This window comes from Nomia melanderi, chromosome 1 (assembly GCF_051020985.1).
Source record: "Nomia melanderi isolate GNS246 chromosome 1, iyNomMela1, whole genome shotgun sequence".
NCBI lineage: Eukaryota > Metazoa > Arthropoda > Insecta > Hymenoptera > Halictidae > Nomia > Nomia melanderi.
This window is the reverse complement of record NC_134999.1, coordinates 23,601,870-23,626,555: the sequence shown is the minus strand read 5'-3', so window position 1 is coordinate 23,626,555 and position 24,686 is coordinate 23,601,870. Positions and strand designations below refer to the sequence as shown.

Here is a 24,686-nt window from a genome sequence, read left to right as displayed (position 1 = left end):
GTAACTATATCTACCATCGAAGAACAATCCCTCAACTACTTTCAATATACATAACTCTATTATTTAAAATAAATACTTGAAATCAGATGTTTTAGTTATATAATATTGAAACTTCAATTATGGCTCTCTAAATTGATGGCGTACCAAAAATACTATCTTCTCCGAGCTTCTTGCCATAGGTGAGCATGCAGTCGCCGAGCACGCCTTCAGGCTGAGGGTAAGTAGAAGCCTTCGCTTGACCGCTGAGCTTGCTGATGCCCTTGACCGCCGCCATCTTCGCCCTCGCCGTCGGGTTCGGCTGTAGGAACTCCTTCGTCTTGAGCTGCAGCTCCTCCACCAGCTCGCACGTGACGTCGGTTTTCTATGAACAAATCCATGCCATTTGTCGCTCGAACCTCTCACTAGATTATCAAGCTAGCAAAGAGTTCCCCGCCTGGACGGGATCGATCCAAGGTTACACGCAAAGCGCCAGAATGTATGAAACCTTAAAAATGTAGAAACTCGTGCTCACCCTCTCCATGTCCATGAAGTCCACGTCCAGCTTGGTGCCCTCCGCGCCGCCCATCTTCTCCGTCATGTACTTTGGAAACACAGTTCAATTAGTGGTTGAAACTATTAGGTACGTTGAGGTGGTTCTTACGGTGTATATAAGGTATCTGAACATGGAAAGTGAGAATCGGTGAGGGTAGGTTTAGGAAATGAAGATTGGGAAATTGTGTTTTGGAGTTGGAAGTTGTAGAATATATTTGAATGTTGTTAGGAGGGCTTTCTAATCTGGAACAGATGAAGGGATGAGTGAATACTTGAATAAATAAAGAGAATATTGTTTGTTTCACTAGAATTTGGGGAATATTGAAAACTGAGTTGATTAGGTCTTGGGTTGATGAACAGAATATTATTTATTCTGTTAAAATTGAGAATAATCAGAGAATATTGAAATTTCAGTTGGTTGGGTCTTAGTTGACTAAATAGATTATTTATTCCATTAAAATTGACAAAAATCAGAAAATATGAAAAATTGAGTTGGCTGGGTCTTAGTTAGCTAAACAGAATATTATTTTTTCCATTAAAATTAAGAAAAGTCAAAGAATATAGAAAATTGAGTTGGTTAGTCAAAAAGGATATTATTTACTCCATTAAAATTAGGAAAAATCAGGAAATATCCAAAAATGTTTAGCTAAAAAGATTATTTATTTCTATAACACTCCCAAAAATCTAAAAACATCCAAAAATGGACTTAGCTAAACAGAATATTATTTATTTCATTAAAATTGATAAAAATCAGAGAACATGAAAAGTCAACTTGGTAAGGTCTTAGCCAAGAAGATATAATAGAAAGAAGTTTGAAAGGGTGAAAACCGTCGGTGACAGAAGGGATAGGCAGTGCGGATCAATAATATCCGTAGTCAATTGATCTAAAGCGATGTGCTTTTGAAATTTTGCCAACCGAGGCAAGAAACGTCTAACGACATTCAATGACAACTTTTCGCCCCACAATCATAACAACAGATGAAACTCGGAACGAGGTTAGACGAGAGTTCTGATTACTTGCAGAGAAAGTTTTATTCCCCAATGACACTACAGGATAATAACTCCTCGTTATCACTCGTAATATCACGCTCGCCGAGCGCGAGACAACTCTGATTATTTACATCGTTACACGAAATTGCATTTCCAAGAGATTTACAATTTACATTCAAGTCTGATACCCAGTTTCCACATTTCAAAATCGAAAGAAGTCACTTGCTACAATATTTTCAATTACAAATAACAACTTTGATTTTTAAGTTACAAAACTTGTTAACTAAAATTATACATCCCTGTGCATCAGCTAAAATCACATAGTCAACTGGTACCACGCGTTGCAGCTAAGTTGGCACTTTCGTGCCAATGGTCAGATTAAAAGACGGCTGATTAGCTAATTCGCTGATGATCTACTATTCGTTCCTATAATTTCACAAGTGCCAGGTTCCATGCAACGGACTGTAAGTGGCAGCCTCGATTAGGTAGATAAAGTGTTAATTAACTCTCATTCACGACGCATTATCTCCGCATGATAGCGGCGAGCGTTGACGCCCGAGCAGAAGTTTGCGAGTCAAAAGAACAATGCAGGGAGGCTCCCTAAAATTCCAGCGAAATCCGTTCGGCTAACTTCTATAGCACCAGCTGCCCTTCCCCCACGACTCGCTGTTCAGAGCTCGGTGTAACGTGATCCTGGCGGACAGAAACAGAAGATGAACACAATGAGCAGAAGCGGTATGACGCAGGCCGTCGGGCATCGAGGGTCGAACCGCTCAACTTCAAAGCGACGCCGCACGCGTCGAACGTAAACACGCTGTGGAGGACATTTCAGTTGGAAGAATTTTGATCTTACATTCTCGATCGTGGCACCGACGGATTGCTGGGATTCTTCTGATTAAAATGAGCCCAAACACGATGGGAATCTGACTAACTTTTCGACTTCATGAAAACGAGCCTTTAACTTCGTTAATTACATCAAATCACTAAAAGTAGTCCGATTCCTATCGTGTTTGTACTCATTTTACTCGGCGTAATCTCAGCAATCCATTGACACTACATTCAACAAGATAAAATTTACTGCAACTGAGATTTTCTTCGCTGCACGTGTGTCTATCCCGCTTCCGCTCACTGTATCGATTCTCTGCCGTCGCCAGACCGTGCTCCGAGTCAATTCCTAAAAGCCATCTCCCAATTTTCCCTGCTCGGCTAAATTCCACCGACTCGAAATTGTGAAATTTAAGCGAGCAGCGCTATATCGTTCAAGTCGCATTACCGCGAATGTTGGCGCCCGCGTAGGACGTCGCGAACCGAAAGAACAATATGTCGCGCAGCTCGGCCGGCGGATTCGTAAAACCGAAGCAACACGATTATTCGACGAAGCTCCCGTTGCGACCGTGACCCATATTTAACGTTGACTCGCCTGTACGATACTACACGCAGGAGCATAGATAACGTACCATCGCCAATTAAACGTGTCCTAGAGTAAATCTGACCTACATCCGGCTGGATACAATGTCACGTACCGCGTTCGACTCGAATTTATGCGCGTTTATGCATTCCGGTAAAATGGCTCGCGCGTTTTCTGCGGCCACGACGTCCTGAATATCAGCGGCACCGATCGCGAATTAATCGTCCAGCGGAGATAAAGAGGTTATGTTCGCTTGGAGGAGTAAAAACAAATGGCGCTGAAGTGATTCACTGCAAGAGATCTGATGTTTAGGACAGAGTTAGAGTGATGTACCTGTAGAGTGTTGATGATTTTAGAAAGATATTGATAGTCAATAATAGAACTGATGAGTGGTTGATATGTAATTATGTAATTATTGTGAAAATGGTAATAATGGAATATTTCCAGTTTTTTGATAGTGGAGCTATTTTTTTAATTGTTTCAAATGTTTAATGGTTTTGTATATCAATTATTGATAAATAAAGAGATTTGTTTGATGATGAGACATGAGATATTTATAGTTGACAATAAAATTGATGAGTGGTTGATATGTAATTATGTAATTATTGTGAAAATGGTAATAATGGAGTATTTCTAGTTTTTTTAAAGTAGTGGAGCTATTTTTGGAATCATTTTAAATGTTTAGTGATAGTTTCAGTGTTAACAAAACTGTTAATTAATCAATGGAGATTTAAATGATGTGAAGAAATTTACTTTGAAGAGGAATGAAATTAATGAACCAGTTTGTAGGAGAAACATCACATAATGACCTATACTACTTGCTTCTATGAGAACATTTCATGTACTGAATGATACATCAACACTGGAACTACCAAGTGATCAAAATTACCAATTCCTAATTGTTTCTTTTATCTTAAAATAATTTCAAGAATTATTATTTAGTACTTAATATAAATTTTATAATTTAAACACTTAAATTATGATTCAGTGCTTAAAATATAAACCAATTGAAATCTTAATAAATTCATGTTTAAAGCTTTCACAAAGGAATTTTTAAGATACTGTTTAAGTTTAGTTCCAGTGTTAAAAAGTACACTTATCAATTAGAATAAATAACCTGAATGAAGTCCCTACTTCCAAACAACTTTAAACTTTTAAATGAAGGAACTACAATTACATCCATATAACACTAAACTACCAAACAATTAAAATAATATTCTCACAACATTTAAAAAACTCAAAAAACTATATTCCTCAAAATTGAAGCTCACACTGATACATCCATACAAACACACAAATCTGCTTTGCTATCAGTTCCAATGATTCCAAAATAAAAATCTGACAGATCATCTTCACCAGTACAATTCCCAGTGTTAAAAACTATAAAAAGAATCCTATTCTAAACCCCAAGTACTCAATATACGTAACAAACCTCCACAAAAATTTAAAGCTCGCACCGATACATCCATACAAACACCCAAATCTGCTTCGCTATCAATTCCAAAATAAAAATCTGACAGATCATCTTCGCCAGTACAATTCCCAGTGTTAAACAATATAAAAATCCTATTCTAACCCCTGTCAGAAATAAAATAGTTCCTAATAGAAGACCTATACGCAGACTTAACGTTATAAAATAAATCCCACATTAAAGCTGTCCACTGACCAAGTGTTGGCCTATTTATAGAAAAAGGTTTAAACTCCTGGGCAAAGTGACTCCGTAACAAAGGTGCCCTCCTCCTCTTTAACGACTCAAGACTGGAGCAACATCAGCCAGGAATAAATCCTCGAATCTGAATATAAATTTTTCATGAATAAGACATTGCCTCGCGATAATCGGTGAAACACTCGACACTGGGAGTATCTATCCATTATTTATCAGGGCGGTTCTCCATGGGACGGTTATTCAAAATATTTGCATTCTCTATGGGGAGGCATCGTGAGCAATTATGTTATTCCCAGTGGGAAGACGTTGTAATTCTGCGACTGAAGGATCTGCGACTGTGGCAGGACACGTATCCCGGTTGGGATTTAATAAGTGTCGGTCTAGATAAGGATTAATTGTTCCACTCAAGGCGTATTGAGGCAAACGAGACCTCTGCGCTTGGGTCAGATATGCTGTGTACTGCTGGAACGTTGGCCGGCACGGAATCTGGATTATTAGTGGCCTGTCGTTCATTGGGATTCAACGGTGTGCATGAGTAACTAATGTTTTTGGGCTCTGGTAGCTGGCATTGAAGCGTAGGGGATGGAGCTTTTTTGTGACTGGATGTATCACATGTGAGATGACGAGTTTGTGAAGATGTTTTGGGAGATATAAATGTTCTAAGTTTGTGAAGATGTACTGTTTTGAGAGATGTAAATGTCCTAATTTTGTGAAGATATATTGTTTTGTAAGATATAAATGTTCTGAGTTTGTGGAGATAATTGTGATTAGATATATTAGCTTGTGACATGTGAAATTTCTAATTTTGTGAGGTATAAATGTCTAAGTTTGTGAAGATGTATTGTTTTGAGAGATATAAATGTTCTGAGTTTCTGAAAATATATTGCTTTGTGTGATATAAATGTTCTGAGTTTGTAAAGATAATTGTGATTGAATATATTAGCTTGTGACATGTGAAATGTCTAATTTTGTGAGGTATAAATATCTAAGTTTGTGAAGATGTATTGTTTTGTGAGATATAAATGGCCTGATTTTGTGGAGATGTATTATTTTGAGAGATATAAATGTCTTAAGTTTGTGGAGATAATTGTGATTGAATATACTACCTTGTGACATCTGAAATGTCTAATTTTGTGAGATATAAATGTCTGAGTTTATGAAGACACAACCTAATTATTTAATTATATTTTTTAAAATAAATTTCCCTGAAGTCGATATGAAAATTGTACATGAAACACGGTTCGAAGCCTCTCTGGTGCAGTTTAAAATGCATCCCTGTCACTTGTTACCGCATTACGATCAATTTGTACCGAGTTCGATAATTACATAAGATGCGACTCTGTTGAATGTGCGATAAATACCGATGTTGCTGAATATTTCGTTTCTGAGCGTTGTACGAGTTCAAGATATTTTCTTTACATAGATGATTGTTTTAATGAAGCATTAATTGCTCAATTATCTATAAAAATAGAAGCTCCACCCAAACATTTGCAGTTCATCAATGAAGTATAAGTAATATTCTAACTTCCATATTAATTCAACACCACCAATTCTCACTAAACAATGCCTCAATTATCCATAAAAATATAAACTCCTAAACATTTGCAGTTGATCAATGAACCATAAAGGAAACGTGTCCAACAAAAATTCTACCATATTAATTCAACACCAACTATTAAACAATCTACACCCCATATGTCACTAAAAATTTCTGAATTCTCTATAAAAATATAAACTCCACCTCATTATATATAGTTCATCAACGAAGACACATGTCCAACAAAAATTCTAACTTCCATATTAACTAAACGCCAACTATTAGACAGTTTACACCCCATATCTCACTTATGTCACTAAAAACTCAATTCTCTATAAAAGTATAAACTCCACCTTACCATTTACAGTTGATCAATGAAGACACATGTCCAACAGAAATTCTAACTACCATATTAATTCAACACCACCCATAGTTCTCCCATTAAACACTCTATGCTTCATCCCTCATTTATATCACAAAAAACTCCTCAATTACCCTTAAAAATATAAACTCCACCTTACTATATACAGTTCATCAACAAAGACATATATTCGTCAGAAATTCTAACTACCATATTAACTCAACGCTAACTATTAAACAGTCTACACCTGATACTCCACTTATCTCATTAAAAACTCCTCAATTCTCTATAAAAATAGAAACTCCACCCAAACATTTGCAGCTGATAAATTAAGACACATGTCCATCAAAAATTAACTACCACATTAACTCAACGCCACTATTAAACAGTCTACACCCCATACGCCACTTACACAAAAAACTCCTCAATTATCCATAAAAATAAAAACTCCACCCAAACATTTGCCTATCACTGATACCCTAATTACCCCAGAAAAAAACTGCTTGTTATAAACTCCCCATCAGCCCACACTCACAGCCATTCACCATTCGCTCTTGATCCCTTGTTCGTTCACAGATTTGCTCACCTGGTTAGCCTTGTTAATCTGTTTCTTCAACCCCGCGAACGCCATGGTGGACCGCTTCTGCCCTTATTTACAGCCCAGCGAAGATCTGCAACAGAGTTGTTCGCAGGTTGGCAAAGAGATTCCGGAAAACAAAGGGAAGGGTTGAAATTTATGACTGGCCGGTTGGCTGCACGCCAGATCCGCTCGTCCACGGACGGATGATTTTCAATGTTATTGATCGACCACGTTCCCCAGCATCATGACTTACTTATAACGTAATAATCACCGCCACGGGTAATCCTCTCGAATATCACGCGTGCACGAATCAAGCCGACTTCTACGCCGGGGAACGAACAAGTCCGACGGAGCCAATGGCTCGCCGCGATTGCATCACACGGGGACCGCGACGGCACGGTTATTATCATTTTACACGACACCAAAAATATAAATTGTCCACTGAAGAATTCTCTGTTAACACTGGAACTAGTAAAATTGATTGTTGTAGTTTTTAATAGCCTGCTAATAGAAGAATTAACTTCTCTGTTAACAGTAGAATTAGCAGTAAAATTCATTCTTCTGTATTTTCTTATAGTTTGCTAATAGAAGAATTAACTTTCTTGTTAACACTAAACCTAGCAATAAAATTGATTATATTTTCTTATAGTTTGCTAATAAAAAAATTAACTTCCCTGTTAATACCAGAATTAGTCAAATTGATTGTAATTTCTTATAGTTTGCTAACAGAAGGATTAATCTGCCTCTTAACACTAGAACTAGTAAAATTGATTGTTATATTTTCTTATTAACTAGAACTACCAGAGAGGTCAAAATAACCCTGATTACTTCAATAATTATAAAAAACATAACAGATCATTCTTTGAGAAGTTAGTATAGAGATTGATTCAGCAATAGGCAAACTGAATTGTAAATCAATAGAATTCTCAATAATACTGTTGGACTTTCCATGAAAAAATTTCAAAGTCAGTTTGACTGGTAGGTTGTAGTGTTAAATTGATGAAAATACATTTACTGAACTTTCAATGTCCTTAGATTCTAATTTGTATTTATCTAAATCAATGTATTAAATAATCTCTCAGGAAATCCTCTGTCTTTAGATAAAAATATATTTACTCAACTTTCAATATCCTTATATTTTTATCTAAAGGCCCAGATTTCTTCAGAGATTATGCAATACATTGATTTAGATAAATACAAATTAGAATCTATTTACTGAGCTTCCAATTATTAGAATTTAGCTTCCAAAAATTAGAATCTAAGGACATTGGAAGCTCAGTAAATAGATTCTAATTTGTATTCATCTAAATCCATTTACTAAAAAATCTCTCAGAAAATCCTCTATCTTTAATTTTAGATAAAAATACATTTACTGAGCTTTCAATATTATATTTTTATCTAAAGGCACAGATTTCTTCAGAGATTATGCAATACAAATTAGAATCTATTTACTGAGCTTCCAATGCCCTCAAATTCTAATTTATATTTATCTAAATCAATGAATCCTTTTTCCCAAAACTGTGAAGATGACTACTTTTGACTCATCTGAATCCCAGTGTTAACAAGTTCAGAACGCCGACGGTAGCGTTGTCGCACGAGTAAGGGCAAAAGTTGCACGTAAAAAAAGGATTCACCTATAATCTTTCTACCAGTACGTTCCGCTAGCTTTAGCTCCCTTAGAGTATAAAGAATGGAGGAGCCGAGGCATGGAGTTGCTGGAAATGTGTGTGCCGCATCAGGAGCAAGGACGAATGAGGAAAGAGCTTCAGGGACCGGTGCCAGAATCAAGGTTCCAGAGAGGCAGAGGTTGGCATGAGTATAGGTTAGGATCTTCAATATCCAACTGAAACGAAGATTGCAAAATGTATGGAAGCTTCTGAGATTTTGCTAAATTAGAGATGGTTACCTTAATTAGGTTAATTGACATTTTTGATTTTTTTAGGTATTCAGTACACTATTTCTAGAATTATTTTGGATGATTGAAGCTGTTAAGTTTGACAAATGTTTTAATATGAAATTCTTGTAAGAATTGTGGCCTTGGTTTCTCTAGACGTTCATTGTATTCATCAAGATTCAATGATTTAAAGATATTAGTTAGTAGTTTTAGTGTTAAACCATTTTAATATTTCTTTGAGAACTGAATTATTGAGACAAACTGAAGTTTGACAAATATATTCATATGAAATCCTTGAAAGAATTGTGGCAATATTCTTGGTTTCTCTAGACGTTCATTGTATTCATGAAGATTCAATGATTTCAAGATGTTGACTGGTTCTAGTGTTAAACCTTCTTAATATTTCTTTGTGAACTGAATTATTGAGACTGCAGTTAGCTTGCACTTTAGGTTACTGAATCATTAACACTACTTCTTGAACCTTCCTAAATTTCCTTGTAAAAGCTGAATGTTAGACACTACTAAATCATTCCTTAATCATTAACACTATACTGAGCTTAAATTTCTCTGTAAAAGCTGAATTCAGACAGCTGAATAGATACTAATAAATCATTCCTTAATCATTAACGCTACTGAGCTCTTGAACCATCCTAAATTTCTCTGTAAAAGCTGAATGTTAGACACTAAATCATTCCTTAATCATTAACACTACTGAGCTCTTGAACCTTCCTAAATTTTCTTGTAAAAGCTGAATGTTAGATACTAAATCATTCCTTAATCATTAACACTAGAACCACCGAATACCAAAACTAAAAAATTCTAGAATTTCCTTCAGATTACACTATCCAAATGTAATTCCCAAGATCATTCCTTAATCATTAACACTAGAACCACCGAGCAAATACTACAAAACCAAAAAATTTATAGCAATAAATTTCCTTCAGATTACACAATCCAAATGTAATTCCCAAGATCATTCCAAAGACTCTTCCACTGCCAAACAACAGCAACCTATTCACATAGTTTCCACAAAATGTCGACAGATTGCGGAACTTCGTTAACCTCTGCGCCAAATTCACAAAGTGAACTACCTCTTACATACCGAACAGTACCTCAACAAGCCCTGAACATTCTACAAAAATATCCAAGTCTATCAAGTAACTCAGAACAAGTCAAAGTACAGTGGACGAGACTCGACCTCAAAGGACATAGCGACTTCACCTTGAAACGTCCAGGCCAGAGAGGCGAAGATCCGATTGGAACTAGGCGTCGCGAGAATTGTGTAACGGATTCTGTCGATAGCTCGGTGTCAAGGCAGAAGTGGAACAAGCGAGTCCGTTCGCCGTCGATAAACCTCACCTCGTGCGCCTCGAATGCAGGACTCCCGCGACACCCTCGGACGCCGACGATCCGGTCTTCGGAGCGTGCCGATAATATATGCTCGCCGAGGAGGAATACAACCGATCAGAGTGCTCGCTGAAACACTGGGCCGTCTACAGAGCCGCGTGGACCACGAGCACCACGGACACCACCGACTCGCACGTAGTCGGCTTTGCACACTGCGCTTCTTCCTCGAGGGGTAGTTTTCTAGTCGACGATCGATACCCGGCTACGAGTCAGCCTTCCCCTCCCTCCCTGAGCCAGCTTCTCCCTCCAGCGCTCTGCCTCTATCGCGCATACTCTCTCCATGGAGCTCTTCCTCTCTTCTCTCTCCTCTCTTCTTTTTCGCGTGCTCGTTACTTCAAAGAAGCCAATGTTGAGAGTTTAGAGCGGAATTAGAGGGTTAAAATTTGTCTGTATGAAACCTTGCAGGTTGGATGGAGATGAGGATCCTTGCTTCTTTCCTTTCTTAGCTGAAGAAGAGTTTAGAGGATTAGACATTTGGTTTTCTATGAAATTTTGCAGGTTGTGTGGAGATGAGGATCCTTGCTTCTTTCCTTTCTTAGCTGAAGAGAGTTTAGAGGGTTAGACATTTGGTTTTCTATGAAACCTTGCAGGTTGTGTGGAGGTGAGGATCCTCTTGCTCTTCGTTGAGTACTTGTTACTTCAGAGAAGCTGAGGTGGTTACGAAAAGAGTTAGAAATTTGGTTTCCTATGAAAACCTGCGGGTGTGGATGAGGCGAGGATTCTCTGGCTCTTTCTGTTTCTTTCTGACGCTCCTTCCTTGGGTATTCATTACTTTAGAGGAGCTGATGTGGTTAAGAAGAGTTAGAAATCTGTTTTTCAATAAAAACTTGCAGGTGTGGATGAGGCGAGGATCCTCTGGCTCCTACTCTTTCTCACTTTCCTTTCTTTCTAATGCTCCTTCTTCCTTGCGTACTCATTACTTCAGAGAAGCTGATGTGGTTAAGAAGAGAGTTAGAGTTTAGAAGGTTAGAAATTTGTTTTTCCTCTTGCTCTTCCTATATCTTTCTGATGCTTGTTCTTGCTTGCATACTCATTACTTCAGAGAAGCCAATGCAGTTAAGGAGAGAGAGAAAGATTTTAGAGGGTTAGATAGCTCTTGCTCTTCCTCTTTTTTAGTTTCCCTTCTTTCTAGCGTACTCATTACTTCAGAGAAGCCAGGGCAATTAAGGAGAAGGTTAGAAATTTGTGTTTCAATGAAACCTTGCAGGTGTGGATGAGACGAGAATCCTGGTGGCTTGATAGAGCTGGCTTGAGAAGAAGTAAGTCTGTGTGTGGAGATTAGTATGGGAGGTGGTTTGAAGGTACTTACTTGAGATGGTTCTTTGGATTGTCATCGAGTTAGCTGCATTTCGTTTTTTGGGTCAACGTGCAAAGTTGGAAGTTGGTTTCTTGGAATGGACGTTTGGTTTTTGATGTGCTCTGGTGTGTAGGGTTTCATTGGGAGATTTTTGGATGGTCCTCTTCTTGGGTGTCCACTTTTTCGTGTTGCCTGGTTTTTGGGAAGGTGAATGGGATTAATGAGAAGAGACTTTGTATACTTTTCTGATCAAATGGATAGTGTATTAGGAAACATTGATTTTTTCAATGTTTGTTTTCGGGACTTAACAGTGGCTTCTCAATTAAGAGTTGAAAATATCCATGTAGAATTCCTAGTTGTCCATCAAATTTACAATATTCCTCTTGTTCCTACTCTCAATCTGTCAATGTCCAATATTCAATTAACCAAAATGATCTCTCAAATTTAATTGAAACAATTAATTGCATGAAAATACTAACCAGTCTTTCACTAAATTAAATCAAAAGTAAAAAAAGTAGCTTCACTAAAACCTAGAATAAATTCATTTATTTTTAAACAATATTCCAAAAGGAATTTTCTAATTTTATTAAACCAAAAATGGATCTTGTACCCTTTGTAATAATTCTACTAAAATCTAGAATAAATTCATTTATCCTTAAATAATATTCCAAAAGAAATTTTATAATTTCATAAAATCAAAAACGAATTTGCACCTTTTGCATCAACTTACAAATCACTTGAAAATCATTCCACGTGGTGCAAAGTCAGCTAAATTAAAACAACATACCCAAGTGGAAATCATTGATTAACATGTATATATTTTACGCTCCGAGTACGCAGAAGTTATTAAGGCGAATACACGGAATTTTCTGAGCTCACTTCCCCTCCTCCCCCTCCCTCTTATCCTTCGCCCCTCCTCGTTTCCCACGGCCGTCCCTCCACTTTCCCTTCTTCCCTTTCATTTCCTTTCTCCGTACCTTGTTCTCCGCTCTTTCCTTCGCCTGTTTCGTGACACAGAATGTCGTTTGTCCCCATTCGCCAGCTTTTTTTCCCTCCGAATCCTCTACGCCCACGCCAACACCTAATTGTGTACCTTCGTTCTCAACCATCTCAAGATTCAACCCCCGCGAACCTATTCGCGCGTTTCTGCCGCCTAGATTCACGGAGCCTCTGCGTCCCGCGACAACGAGACGCTCCGTGAACGTAACGCTAGAATTACGTAGTCGAAATCAGTTCCGGTTTGTTTCAATTATTGATATATTCAGAGTATTGAATTTTCAAAATGATTTTGGAAGTAAATAATTTTCTTGAATATTAGAATGAACGTCTGAAGAAACTGGAAATAATCTGTTACAATTTTTATAAATATTGATCGTGTAAAATTCTTGGTAGGGTGCGGAATATTCCGCTTACGGATGCAATGGGTTAGAAGTATCGAATTTTCGAAATAATGTTGAAAGGTAAATAATTTTCTTGAATATTAGAATGAACGTCTGAGGAAACTGAAAATAACAAATTGTTATAATTTTTGTGCGGAATATTACGCTTATGGATATGAATGGGTAGCATCGAATATTCGAAATGATTTTAAAAATAAATAGTTTCACGTGAAGAAACTAAAAATAACCTATTGTTATTAATAGGTTAATATTAATATTAATTTATATTAATATTAATATTAATTAATATTAACCTATTGATATAAATAAAAGACGAGCATTAATATAAATAAATGCTCGTTACTTCTAACGTAATTTCAACGTGTTGACAAAAGTGTGTTGGGAGTGTGTTGACCACTGATAAGTCGAATCCGCCGGAAGTGAAGTTTGAAGTTATACGAAACTGTCAAAATGCGAAACAAACGTTTCATGCCATATAATTAAATATTAATAACAATAATAATAATAATATATATAACTTCATGTAAATTTCTAACAATTTTCTACTACTATTGCTTCTGTCTGTTATTTTCATGCATCCTTGTAATATTTAATATCTTCAGAAAATTAATTATTTCAATTAAATTCGACAGAAGCACTTCGGTTAATTGAATATTAAAAATTCACTGAATAGTAGAAGTATTATAAATTTAATGAACAGGAATCCCAAAAACACAAACTTCGGAAATACGAATATTTTCAACTAGTAATTAAGTCAGAAGCTGATATAATTAAATCTAGAACAGTGTTTCTCAACCTTTTTTGTGGTATACCCCACCTAAGCCTTCCTAAAATTCTTATGACATATATATAATTTTTAATATTATATTATAATATTTTTCTAATATTTATTATAATTTCTTTATAATATTATATTGCCATATTTTTCTAATATGATATCACAATATTTTTCTAATATTATAGCACAATAATTTCCTAATATTATATTACAATATTTTTGTAATATGATATGACAATATTTGTCTAATATTTATTACAATCTTTTTCTAATATTTATTATAATTTTTTTCTAATATTATATCACAATACCTTTCTAATATTATATTACAATATTTTTCTACTATGATATGACAACATTTGTCTAATATTATATTACCATATTTTTCTAATATGACATTACAATGTTTGTCTAATATTTATTACAATATTTTTCGAACATTTATTATAATATTATTCCAATATTTATTATAATGTTTTTCTAATGTGAAATTACAATATTTTTCTAATGTGAAATTACAATATTTTTCTAATATTATATTACAATATTTTCCTACTATTCATCCTAACATTTCTACTACTTTCTTTACCTGCATAAACATCAAAATACACGAAACATTCCAAATTTCCACCTCAAAACTCAAATTCCCCCTATGGGACTACCATTGAGAAACACTGGTCAAAACCAAAACCGAAGAAAATCAACATTTCAATTTCATTCACTCAAAAAACTGTCCAAACTCAAATAAAAAATACCCATTGAAATTCACAAAAACCAAAAACCAAAAACGTCAAAAATCGCCCTAACCTTTAACTGCCACATAGAAAATAACTGCCATTCGACAGCAAAACCCATAACGAATATTCATGTCATTAAGTGAATACCTGGTAAATCATTGAATCCAAAAACTGGAAATAAATATTCATTCCTAAATGATTCTCCTCGGAGTCAGTCGTCATTTTTAGTCACGGTGTCACTATCAACCGATATCATTCCGCCGTTTTGTACGCCCCCCGTCGTCTGAGTGTACATCCGCCACAGAATCCACTCCCACGCTTCCATGAAAATATTTCTAAAAATATATAGCACGCCGGCAGGAGGCCGCCAATTGCGCCAAAGACACGAGTTAGTACGCTGCTAATACTTGTCTGCTGAACTTGAATGAACACGGAAGGTGCAGTTCCTTTTGCCCCGGGATTTCTGCGCTGACACTTTTATTTTTCGACGCGTGTGTACATATGTTAACGCTTGATTTATGCTAGATTTTTTATATTGAATTTTGTAGAAATTGTTTGAATGATTTTTGGGTTGGTTTGATTTGTATTGGATTTTGTAAACATTGTTTGGTTAATGGGTCGATTTGATTTATATTGAATTTTGTAAATATTATTTGATAAATGTTTGGGTCGATTTGACTTATATAGAATTTTGTAAACAATATTTGGTTAATTTTTTGGTCGATTTGACTTATATAGAATTTTATAAACATTATTTAATTAATTTTTGGGTCGATTTGATTTATATTGAATTTTTTTTTAATTATCTGGTAAATATCTGGGTCGATTTTTATTGACAAAATTATTAATATGTATCCTAATTGTCTACTATTAATCCTCTAATTTCTAAGACCTAAATGGACGGATAATTTTTCTAACAATAGAACAAACTGCACAGTAAATGTCAGTAAATCTAGTGTTAACATATTCTATGGCATGGAAATTTTACTTGTGATATTTTATTTTATTAGTGAACTGTATTGATTTTTTAAATAAAACATTAACCCTTTGCACTTGAGAGATGACTCTCCATTCAATTTCATATCGTAAAATTATAAAATTTGATATTTAATATTATATCTTGCATAAGTCATCATTTTAGAAAATTATAAAATTATAAAATGTGATATTTAATATTATACCTTGTATAAGTCATCAATTTAAAAAATTATAAAATTATAAAATTTGATATTTAATATTATAGTGTTACTTAAAGGATTAATTTATATTCAAATTTTTGGTAATGTTTATATATTTTGATATTTAATAATATATTTTGTATAACTCACCAATTTAAAAAATATTAAAAATAGCTTTGTTCCTCAATAAAATAAATTCCCCTAAAAATATTAAAATATTTCTAGTGAAAAACTTCCGAGTGCAAAGGGTTAAGTTCAAATTTTATTCAAATATTGAATATTCAAATTTTTAATAATTTTTTATATATTTTAATATTTCCTTTACTGTCCGTGACCATGTGTCCCTTAGAAATATTTTCTTACAGAAATTTGCGTGGACCATGTGGTACATGTGGCAGTAACGTGTTAAACAGTCGCAGATTGCATCGTTAACACTCGTTCGATAGTATTTAATATCGAGATTCGTGGCTGTTATCGACATCGATAAAATGTTGGGATAGGATCGTTGCAAGTTAACCCTTCGCACTTGACAATATTTTTTATTGGACATTCATTATTTTTTATTGGAAAACATTCGTTATTTTCTACCGAAATGTTAACAATATTTTTTGCAATTAACTTAATGAAAAATCTTGTGTAAATTATTGGGTTGAATTGCTTTATTTCTGTCACGTGTGAGTATTTTGTTTAATGTTTTATATTGAATTGGAAACTTTCTATTTTATAATTTTATAATTTTATAATTTTATAATTTTATATTTTATATCTTATATTTTATAATTTTATATTTTTCATTGGAAACATTAATTATTTTCTGACAAAATATTAATAATACTGTTTGCAACTAACGTGAAGAAATATCTTGTGTATTTATAAATACAATTTTATATTTTTTATTAGAAACGTTCATTATTTTCTGACGAAATATTAACAATATTTTCTGCAACTTGAACAAAGATCTCGTTTTATTTTTCAAATTTTCTAATTTCCCTGCTTCAATCAAAAATTTAAATCCACATTTACTTTATATTCATCAATTAACACAAATCAAACAAACTATTCCTCCACAATTATTCTAAACAATAAAACAATTCCATCACCGAAACAATAAAATCATCATCATCCAATAAAAATACTACTATAATTTTGCAACAAAATGAAACTAAAAAAATTAAATAATAAAAATCTCGACGATGATCGAATGATCGATAATAATCGAATTAAATCAGAAATTCCATAAAGCAATTTATTACAACAAAATACCAACAGATTTCAAATAAACCAAAATTAACGATCATCACACTCGTAATGATACTTTCATGACTATCCCCAGTCAAATATCAAATTCCATCCAATTAAACAATTACTACCAATGACTGTTAAAAATGTCAACGGAGAAGCATCGAAAAACCAACATGCACATCATCAAATGAAAATGATCCCAAGAAAAAAGTCCACAAAATGAAACTAAAAAAATTAAATAAAAATCTCGAGGATGATGATCGAATTAAATCAGAAATTCCATAAAGCAATTTGTTACAACAAAATTAACAATCATCACGTAATGATACTTTCATGACTATCCCCAGTCAAATATCAAATTCCATCCAATTAAACAATTAGTACCAATAAATAATAAAAATGTCAACAGAGAAGCATCGAGAAACCAGCATGCACATCATCAAATGAAAATGATTCCACAAAATGAAACTAAAAAAATTTAATAAAAATCTCGACGATGATCAAATGATCGATAATAATCGAATTAAATCAAAAATTCCATGAAACAATTTATTACAACAAAATTAATAATCATCACACTCATAATGATACTTTCATGATTCCCCAAATATTAAATTCCATCCAATTAAACAATTACCACTAATAAATAATAAAAATGTCAATGGAGAAGCATCGAGAAACCAGCAAGCACATCATCATGAAAATGACTTCAAGAAAAAAGTGCACCCGGATCCTGTGACAATGTGCCGAAATCGCCGATGCAATCACTGACATAACGCCACGGTAACAATAAACATGGCGGCCCGATATTTATCCGCACGTTGTATCCCTTTAATATCTCACATCAGAAAACAATGATAAATATTCGAATAAACAAATTTCCTTACTGTGTTGCAGGGGCCAGCGGAAAAGTCGAGGAGAATGCCAGACAAGTGTACCAACTAATCAATCGCACTAACTTGTGCGGCGGCGACCGTTTAAAAGCGGGCTGACCGAATGTCCCCTCGGATCGCGCCGATCGGTAGCATGCTCACGGCGAAACGGACAATTAGAATTTCTGTTGATGCACTCACCGTACTCGAATTTAGTGAGAACAGCACGATATTCCCGAGGAGAACCAAGCTAACCCCCTGCCACGGCTTTGACACAGACGACAGCTGTTTCGAGTTTCCGACAGCGACGACAGATTGCTCTGCCGGCTACTTGGAAATCGTCGAAAGCGGGAAAAATTATGCGATTTTTTGGATTCGTCGGCGAATCTAATATTTTGCAATGGGACTGATTGAAATTTGTTTGGTTTGAAATTTAGTGATTTGGGTAGATTTTTTACTGGATTTATTTATTACATTTTTTTTAACTGCTGGAATTGATTGAAATTAATTTAGAAGTTAATTTAGTTGGTAGATTTATTACTGAATTTATTTAATAGATTGTTTTTAACTGCTGTTAAAAATTCATTGATTTAGTTAGAAGATTTATTACTGGATTGATTTACTAGCTGTTTTTCAACTACTAATGGGGTTGATTGAGATTAATTAATTTAATTAGTGAATTTATCACTGAGTTTATTTGATAAATGTTTTAAACTGCTAATGGAATTGATTAGAATTAATCAATTCAGTTAGAAATTCATTGATTTAGTTGGTAGATTTATTACTGAATTTATTTACTGGTTTTTTTCCAACTACTAATTGATTGAAATTATTTTAGTTAGAAATTGATTTAGTAAATTTATCACTAAATTTATTTAATAGATACTTTTCAACTGATATTGGGACTGATTGAAATTAATCAATTTACTTTGAAAGTAATTGATTCAGTTAGATTTATTATGGAATTTATTTGCTACATTTTTTTTCAACTGCAAATGGGATTGATTGAAATTACAGTGACTCACATAAAGCAGTGTTTTATTTTTGATTATATATACATTGGTTACAAGTATTCACATACACTTGCTTTTCTTATACAATTTTGAGAAATAGTTTATACGGTTTTATAACAAGTTCTCATAAGTTCACGCTAATGTTAATTATGGTATAGTTTTAGTAATGTGTTTATTAGTAGAGAACCGATATTATAATTGCAATTAGACTCATGAGCCCTAAATAACAAACAGAATTTGTTACGTGAAATTCATTCGCTAACTCGTGCACGTTAAAAATATGTTTAATCAAAAGAATGTAAGCTTGAAATGACGTAAGTTTTTTTTTATTATCAACATTATTAGTACAGTGAAACAGCTAATATTATACAATAAAATAGTGCCGTTTTACAGTAGAGCGCTGTAAAGCTTTTTTTTTACACGTAGCATAGGGTTTGACTGAATCAATTCGTACTTTTCTCAATTCAAGTTATTTCCGTCTCATAGAAATATATAAGACTTCAGTTGTTCGTCTATTACCGGGTTAAGGGTTGACATCATTTGATTGAACTTGTTATCTCCAACTAAACTTTTCAATGTAAGTAACTGAAACACAAATGTAATATAACCGTAAATACAAATACAAAAGAAATCTGTCACTTTAACATTGGAACTACCAAATGTCAAAATGACATCGTTGATTTTTTCTTTTGCGATTACTGAAGAGGTACTATGTCTCTTTGAGAAATTACTAAAGAAGCTGATTAAGTAATTAAATTAAACCTAAGCTGAAATTCAAACTAATTCAAATCTTAATAAATCCACGTCTGTAGTTTTTACAATGAAATCTTCAAAAGTCAGTTTAGCTCGGTAGTTCTAGTGTTAAATCAGAGCAATCTTCACCTGATTTTGTAATGTATCTTTCAAAGATATTGTGGACACCACATCGCCAAAGGCTAATTTTCTTTTCCGTTGTTCATGTTCGTTACCATAATCTTCATCCACCTCTCCTGTTAAATTAGATTGTCCACTAATCGTCAATGAGCTAAGAAATAAAACAACATGTTATTCTGTATCTTAGGTATTGTCGTTTTATAATAGTAAATCATTTTTAGAATTTTCTACTTACTCAATACCAGATTCTATATAGTCATATTCTGAATTATCAAATTTAGTCACATCGTTAAGGGTTTCCACGATATTAGATATTATTTTTGGAAAGTGTTCTAGTACACTGGGAGGACTATTAGCTCCAAGAAGCGAACAGAGCGCAAGAGCTAATAATTTGCGTTTCTCTGGCAGGAACTCCAGTTGCATTCGATTAACCCATACACGTATTATCTGTCCAAGAACTGCTTCTCTCGTTTGGTTTCCACCTATTTTTCTGGTTAGTTCACTTATTACCTGAATGAATATTCGTTGTTAACGTTGAGTACACTTTGAATTATAATAGTAAATATAACAACGTTGGTACCTGTATAAAAATATCTTTATAAAACCATAAAACTCTTGCCACGATTACTAAACACGCAATCATCATTTGTATAGAGTCCTCTTCCTTATATACGTTCCTATAGAAATGAAATAATTGATCGCAAACAATTATGTAAATGGTTACTTTTGTCAATTATTTGTCTTACTTTCATACTCCATACTCACTCAAACACAGTTATTAAAGCAGGTTTAATTATCTCTGCACCTTGCCGAGCTGCTGCGTACAGGAATGTTTCAAATACCATAAGAACCATCGATATTCCTTCTGATCTTAAATCACTCATGATTGACCTAAGACTTTCAATTATGACTGCTCCCCATTGACTTAAAAATTCTTGTGGACTTAATATTGTATATGCCTGAACTATATACAAACATAATTCTAAATTTTCCCCAGATTGTTCTGAAAATTATATTAGAACAATAATAATTAGAAGGAAACATAGGCGTACAATATGTCTAGAATTTTTAGTAGTGGTATCGATGAGAGTTAAGAAAGAAATCGTAGGGCAACAGGTTAAAGAGATTCGAAATTCAACAACTTGTTTACTAACCTAATAATGCAGCTAAATTCCTAGCCAAACCCATTATGGCAGGTGTCGGTGCAGGTGCATTTTCCAATAAAGCTGACCACAATCGCAAACCGTCTTCTAACAGATAAACATGTTCATCTTGATTGACATCGCAACTGAATGCAATAATACCCACCACCAGTGGTTGTAATATAACACTTTCAGGACCTAATGCCTATTTTTTAATAAATACATTAAAATGTATGTTGAAAAGTGAAACAACCGAAGAGCATATAAATCACCTTTTCTAAATGTATGAGAGTCGTGATTATAGCACATCTTAACATATTATGTTCGTCGTATTGTTGCCAGAGAGCTGGTAGGTACGAACTGAGAACGCCAACGTATGGGTTTATTTCACTGCCAACCCGTTCAATCATAAAGGATAACACATATAAAACACGCATCTAAGAACAGTAACAGGTTAGCTTCTCGAAAACTGATTTAACAATATATTTCCATACCTTGGTATCACATTCATTTACTTCTCTCAAGAGAGAAAACAATAATGAACATGCTGGCTCTAAATAAGGTGAGAACTCTTCTGGATTAAATTGAAAATCGTCTATCACGAGTTTCAATGCGTCACTTGCTGCCAAACGAACACCCAAATCTTCGTCTGGACTTAAAACTTCAACCATAAGTTCGTATACCTTTGGTCTCAATCCTCTGCTCAGTTTGATGCCTGCGGTTTGAATTAAATACTTTAATTAAATATGATAAAATATATAATTTTCCTATAAAAATAATCGAAGCGTTCACTTACTTGTCCATTGTCCAATGAGCCAACATACTCGTCTTCTAATAATTTTATAATAGTTACTTCGAATTTTTAGCTCTTCTTTTAAAGTGGTCAAGAACCACTGATCAAAGTTTACCTGAACCATAAAAATACTTTTATGTATTCTTTATGACTAATAGGTCTTCTTCGTAACAGATGTATATTTATTTTTTACCTCATCATATAAATAAAAAGCAGTCAAACCAACAGCATTGTACACTGCATCTTTCAATAAAATAGCATGCAAATTGTTTGGATCGACTGGTTGATGATGTCTTTGCATTAAGTCAACCAGAACTGGTGCAAGAACGTCACGAAATTGACGGAAAATGTCGGAGAATACAGACTCCGAACATAGCTAAAATTGAAATATTGATTATAAATTAACTGAACACTGGACCTTACGATTATACCAGATTGCGAATAATTCAAATATATACCCTTAAATTGTATTTTGATGCTTCCCCAAAGTCATCGACAACTAAAACCAATGTTCCATATAATAATAATGATTGTAATAGATACATATACATAAATACGTAGGCGAATACTTACAAAAGTTTTCTGGATCTGTATCCCATAATTCCAAATCAGCAGGAGTTAAAAGGAAGTAATGTGTCACGAGTCTTGAACAGATTTCTGTTAATGTTTCAGGAGTACAAAATTCTTGTCTTAACTTGCACACTAGGTGCATTTTTACTAATTGCATTCTATTCCTTCTAGTGTATTCTTCTAATCTATTATAAAAAGAGTTCGATTGTGGAAAAATTAATGTACGTTTCAATAAATTTAAACATTGAATAGTGAATCTCTCGAAAGCCAAATTTTGACCAGCTTCTGTGAAACAATAGTAAACAGAGAACTTTAAGGAGTTCAGTATCAGGTCAGTGTAGCAGTCCCAATGAATTTCACTAACTCCTATTAGGACTTTGATCAAGAGAATTATAAATTTGTCGCATGCTTCCAGTTGTATGCCCCTTGAGGTTAGAGTCTTTCCTATAATTACAGATATTATCGAATAAGATACGAAGTCCAGATATTTTACCAATCGGAGTAAGAATAAAATGTACTAACGACACTCAAGGCAGGTTTTTGCACGTTCGAAAACGTTTTCTAGGAATACCATAACATCTTGAGATTCAGAAGGTGTTTGAATCCCGCGTATGATGAGTTTTCTAAGTATTCTCAGTAAGAGTAACGCTTTCTCTAAAGCTTCTTGTATCTGATTTGTATCTGCTCCGTTCGACACCAATATGAAGAAAGACTCAGTATACGTATTCCATAAATTAAAAATAAAACTGAACATATTAGTGGTTAATTCCTGGAAGAGTTGTCTATCTGCAGCCAAACATTTAGAAGCTAAAGCCTTAATAACATAGCGCAGTGTTAATAGTGCCCGATGTTGGGCTAGGGGATTCTGCCCTCTTACAACATTGAGTAACGTTGGAATTAATGTATCCCATTCTCTAGGACAATCGAATCTGTACAACATCAATCCATTTAATCGTTTACTTTACAGATGAAGAAGTAACTATTCCATATAACAAATATTACCTTGCAATTTTAGCAATAAGAGCTGCCAATTGTACAGCTAATTGATTTACAGGTTCTTTAAAATTCGATATTAAACGTTGTCTAAGAAATTCTTTCTCATCCTCTGCAATTGCACTAAAATGACAATGAAAGATTATTCGATACGTCGACTATGATTAAAGTAAATAAAACAATAACAAACCAGTTCAATATAATACTCACTTCGGTGCATTTTTTCGCCAATATTTATCGACTCCATTTTTAAAACATAAGATTGCCATCCATCTGATATTGACACTCAAGGAATGATTAGAAAATACGTTCTGGAACAATCATTTCACATTAGGTTATCATATGTACGCTTTGCGTACGTAATATTATATAAAAAGAGCATATTACGGCAAGAGATTGATACATATACACAGCAATAACATTCTCTGTATACATATATATATTCCATGATATGTTCTTCGACATTAATACGACCATGGACATTATGTCACATAGATATCACGCATTCACATTTAACTTCCGAACAATTCGTTTGTACGAATTACTTACAAATAAGGTAGTATAGAATCCTCTCTGCGTTTCCCACTGTTCCAATGTCCGCTCGGCAGGTTTTAAAATATTTGGGTCTTGACTACCTGCTTGTTGAAGCACTTCTATCACTGAAGCATCCATGTCTTTCTATCAAATGAATCCTTCATTAGAACACGTATACCTCCGATACACGCTACCATAGGATTACGCACGATTCTCTGGTTAAATCTAAATAACTACACACTGTTTGTATTGGTTTGAAAAAAAAAGAGTTATCTACAATATTAATGAACATGTGTTAAGGATACTTGCTTTTCTTATTCTTTAACTCTAACATGAAGGTTCAGAAAAGTATTTTTGCGATACACTCGCGTATTGAAAATAGTGCATGAAACAAAGTGTTTCCTGTTGTTATATTAGTTGTGTTAAAGAAACGATCATTTCCCTTGTTCCGGGTGATCAGTCTCTAACCTATAAAAAAATAAGTTATACATGTCGAAATATTACCTATCTTATACAGGGTTCATAGAACTATTTTCGGTAAACTCCATTTATCACGAATATCTATGTATTAAATCGATACATAACGAAAATTATCGAAGACACACTACATCAAAATGTCACACACGCCCGCAAGTCGGCATTTCAGAACGCTGCCCCCCTCCTTTGCCTTTCGATTTCTATAAAATACTCTGGTGACAGTTATTGCCGTAGTGCGAACCATCTTACGGGACGTAAAGTGCAAATCGTTTCTTAATTTTTCCATTTGACCGAGAAGCACGTCATTACATTAATTTTTAAATTTATTCATACAGCCGTTTATTTATATTTTCCGTTTAAACTCGTTTATTCTAAATTCGTCCTCTGGCAGACTATATACAAATAATAATAGA

At 34.2% G+C, this 24,686-nt stretch overlaps 2 protein-coding genes and 1 long non-coding RNA gene across 40 annotated transcripts in view; 1 reads left to right on the top strand and 2 right to left on the bottom strand.

Moving 5' to 3' along the window:
- Nucleotides 1-18,222, bottom strand: part of EndoA (SH3 domain containing GRB2 like, endophilin-A) — a 29,424-nt gene extending 11,202 nt beyond the window's left edge. For 12 of the 28 annotated variants that reach the window (XR_012998428.1, XM_076366899.1, XM_031981215.2 and 9 more), the window contains exons 1-4: nucleotides 18,080-18,222; nucleotides 7,080-7,164; nucleotides 512-580; nucleotides 145-361 (exon numbers count right to left, since the gene is read on the bottom strand). Coding sequence is in view for 27 of the 28 variants with exons in the window: in XM_076366899.1 (XP_076223014.1) it covers nucleotides 145-361; nucleotides 512-580; nucleotides 7,080-7,124 (331 nt within the window). In the remaining variant the exon portion in view is untranslated. The other 16 variants (XM_076366907.1, XM_076366911.1, XM_076366912.1 and 13 more) reach the window with 16 other exon arrangements.
- On the top strand, nucleotides 8,767-18,906 carry LOC143174472 (uncharacterized). Of its 7 annotated transcripts, XR_012998452.1 has the most exons (3): nucleotides 12,904-12,965; nucleotides 13,064-13,131; nucleotides 17,904-18,906. It is a non-coding gene; the product is annotated as an uncharacterized LOC143174472 (long non-coding RNA). The 7 variants fall into 7 exon arrangements; XR_012998446.1 differs by lacking the exons at nucleotides 12,904-12,965; nucleotides 13,064-13,131 and adding an exon at nucleotides 8,767-8,895; XR_012998448.1 differs by lacking the exon at nucleotides 12,904-12,965 and having other exon boundaries at nucleotides 12,994-13,131.
- A 289-nt stretch (nucleotides 18,907-19,195) lies between these two features.
- On the bottom strand, nucleotides 19,196-24,656 carry Impbeta11 (importin beta11). Of its 5 annotated transcripts, none has more exons than XM_076366881.1 (17): nucleotides 24,301-24,656; nucleotides 23,812-23,936; nucleotides 23,473-23,573; nucleotides 23,272-23,385; nucleotides 22,792-23,198; nucleotides 22,273-22,713; nucleotides 22,158-22,198; nucleotides 21,893-22,075; nucleotides 21,703-21,814; nucleotides 21,401-21,621; nucleotides 21,179-21,343; nucleotides 20,919-21,111; nucleotides 20,530-20,767; nucleotides 20,345-20,441; nucleotides 20,000-20,274; nucleotides 19,774-19,915; nucleotides 19,196-19,476 (listed from the first exon to the last, which is right to left on the bottom strand). In XM_076366881.1, exons 2-17 carry the CDS (start codon nucleotides 23,932-23,934, stop codon nucleotides 19,372-19,374), a joined length of 2,958 nt encoding a protein of 985 aa, XP_076222996.1. In that variant the 5' UTR covers nucleotides 23,935-23,936; nucleotides 24,301-24,656; the 3' UTR covers nucleotides 19,196-19,371. The 5 variants fall into 5 exon arrangements, with proteins under 5 accessions (XP_076222996.1, XP_031837052.1, XP_076222992.1 ...); XM_031981192.2 differs by having other exon boundaries at nucleotides 23,812-23,940; nucleotides 24,301-24,653; XM_076366877.1 differs by lacking the exon at nucleotides 24,301-24,656 and adding an exon at nucleotides 24,102-24,294.
- Nucleotides 24,657-24,686: the final 30 nt, after the last annotated feature.

What these genes read in the sequence shown, in the direction of transcription:
- Impbeta11 (XM_076366881.1), bottom strand. Translation starts at nt 23,934, where the DNA reads ATGGATGCTTCAGTGATAGAAGTGCTTCAACAAGCAGGTAGTCAAGAC. An exon ending in CATCAAAATACAATTTAAGG is followed by an intron (nt 22,076 to 22,157) that starts GTATATATTTGA and finishes TTTCAATTTTAG; the next exon opens with CTATGTTCGGAGTCTGTATT. An exon ending in GCTTTAATAACTGTGTTTGA is followed by an intron (nt 20,442 to 20,529) that starts GTGAGTATGGAG and finishes TCATTTCTATAG; the next exon opens with GAACGTATATAAGGAAGAGG.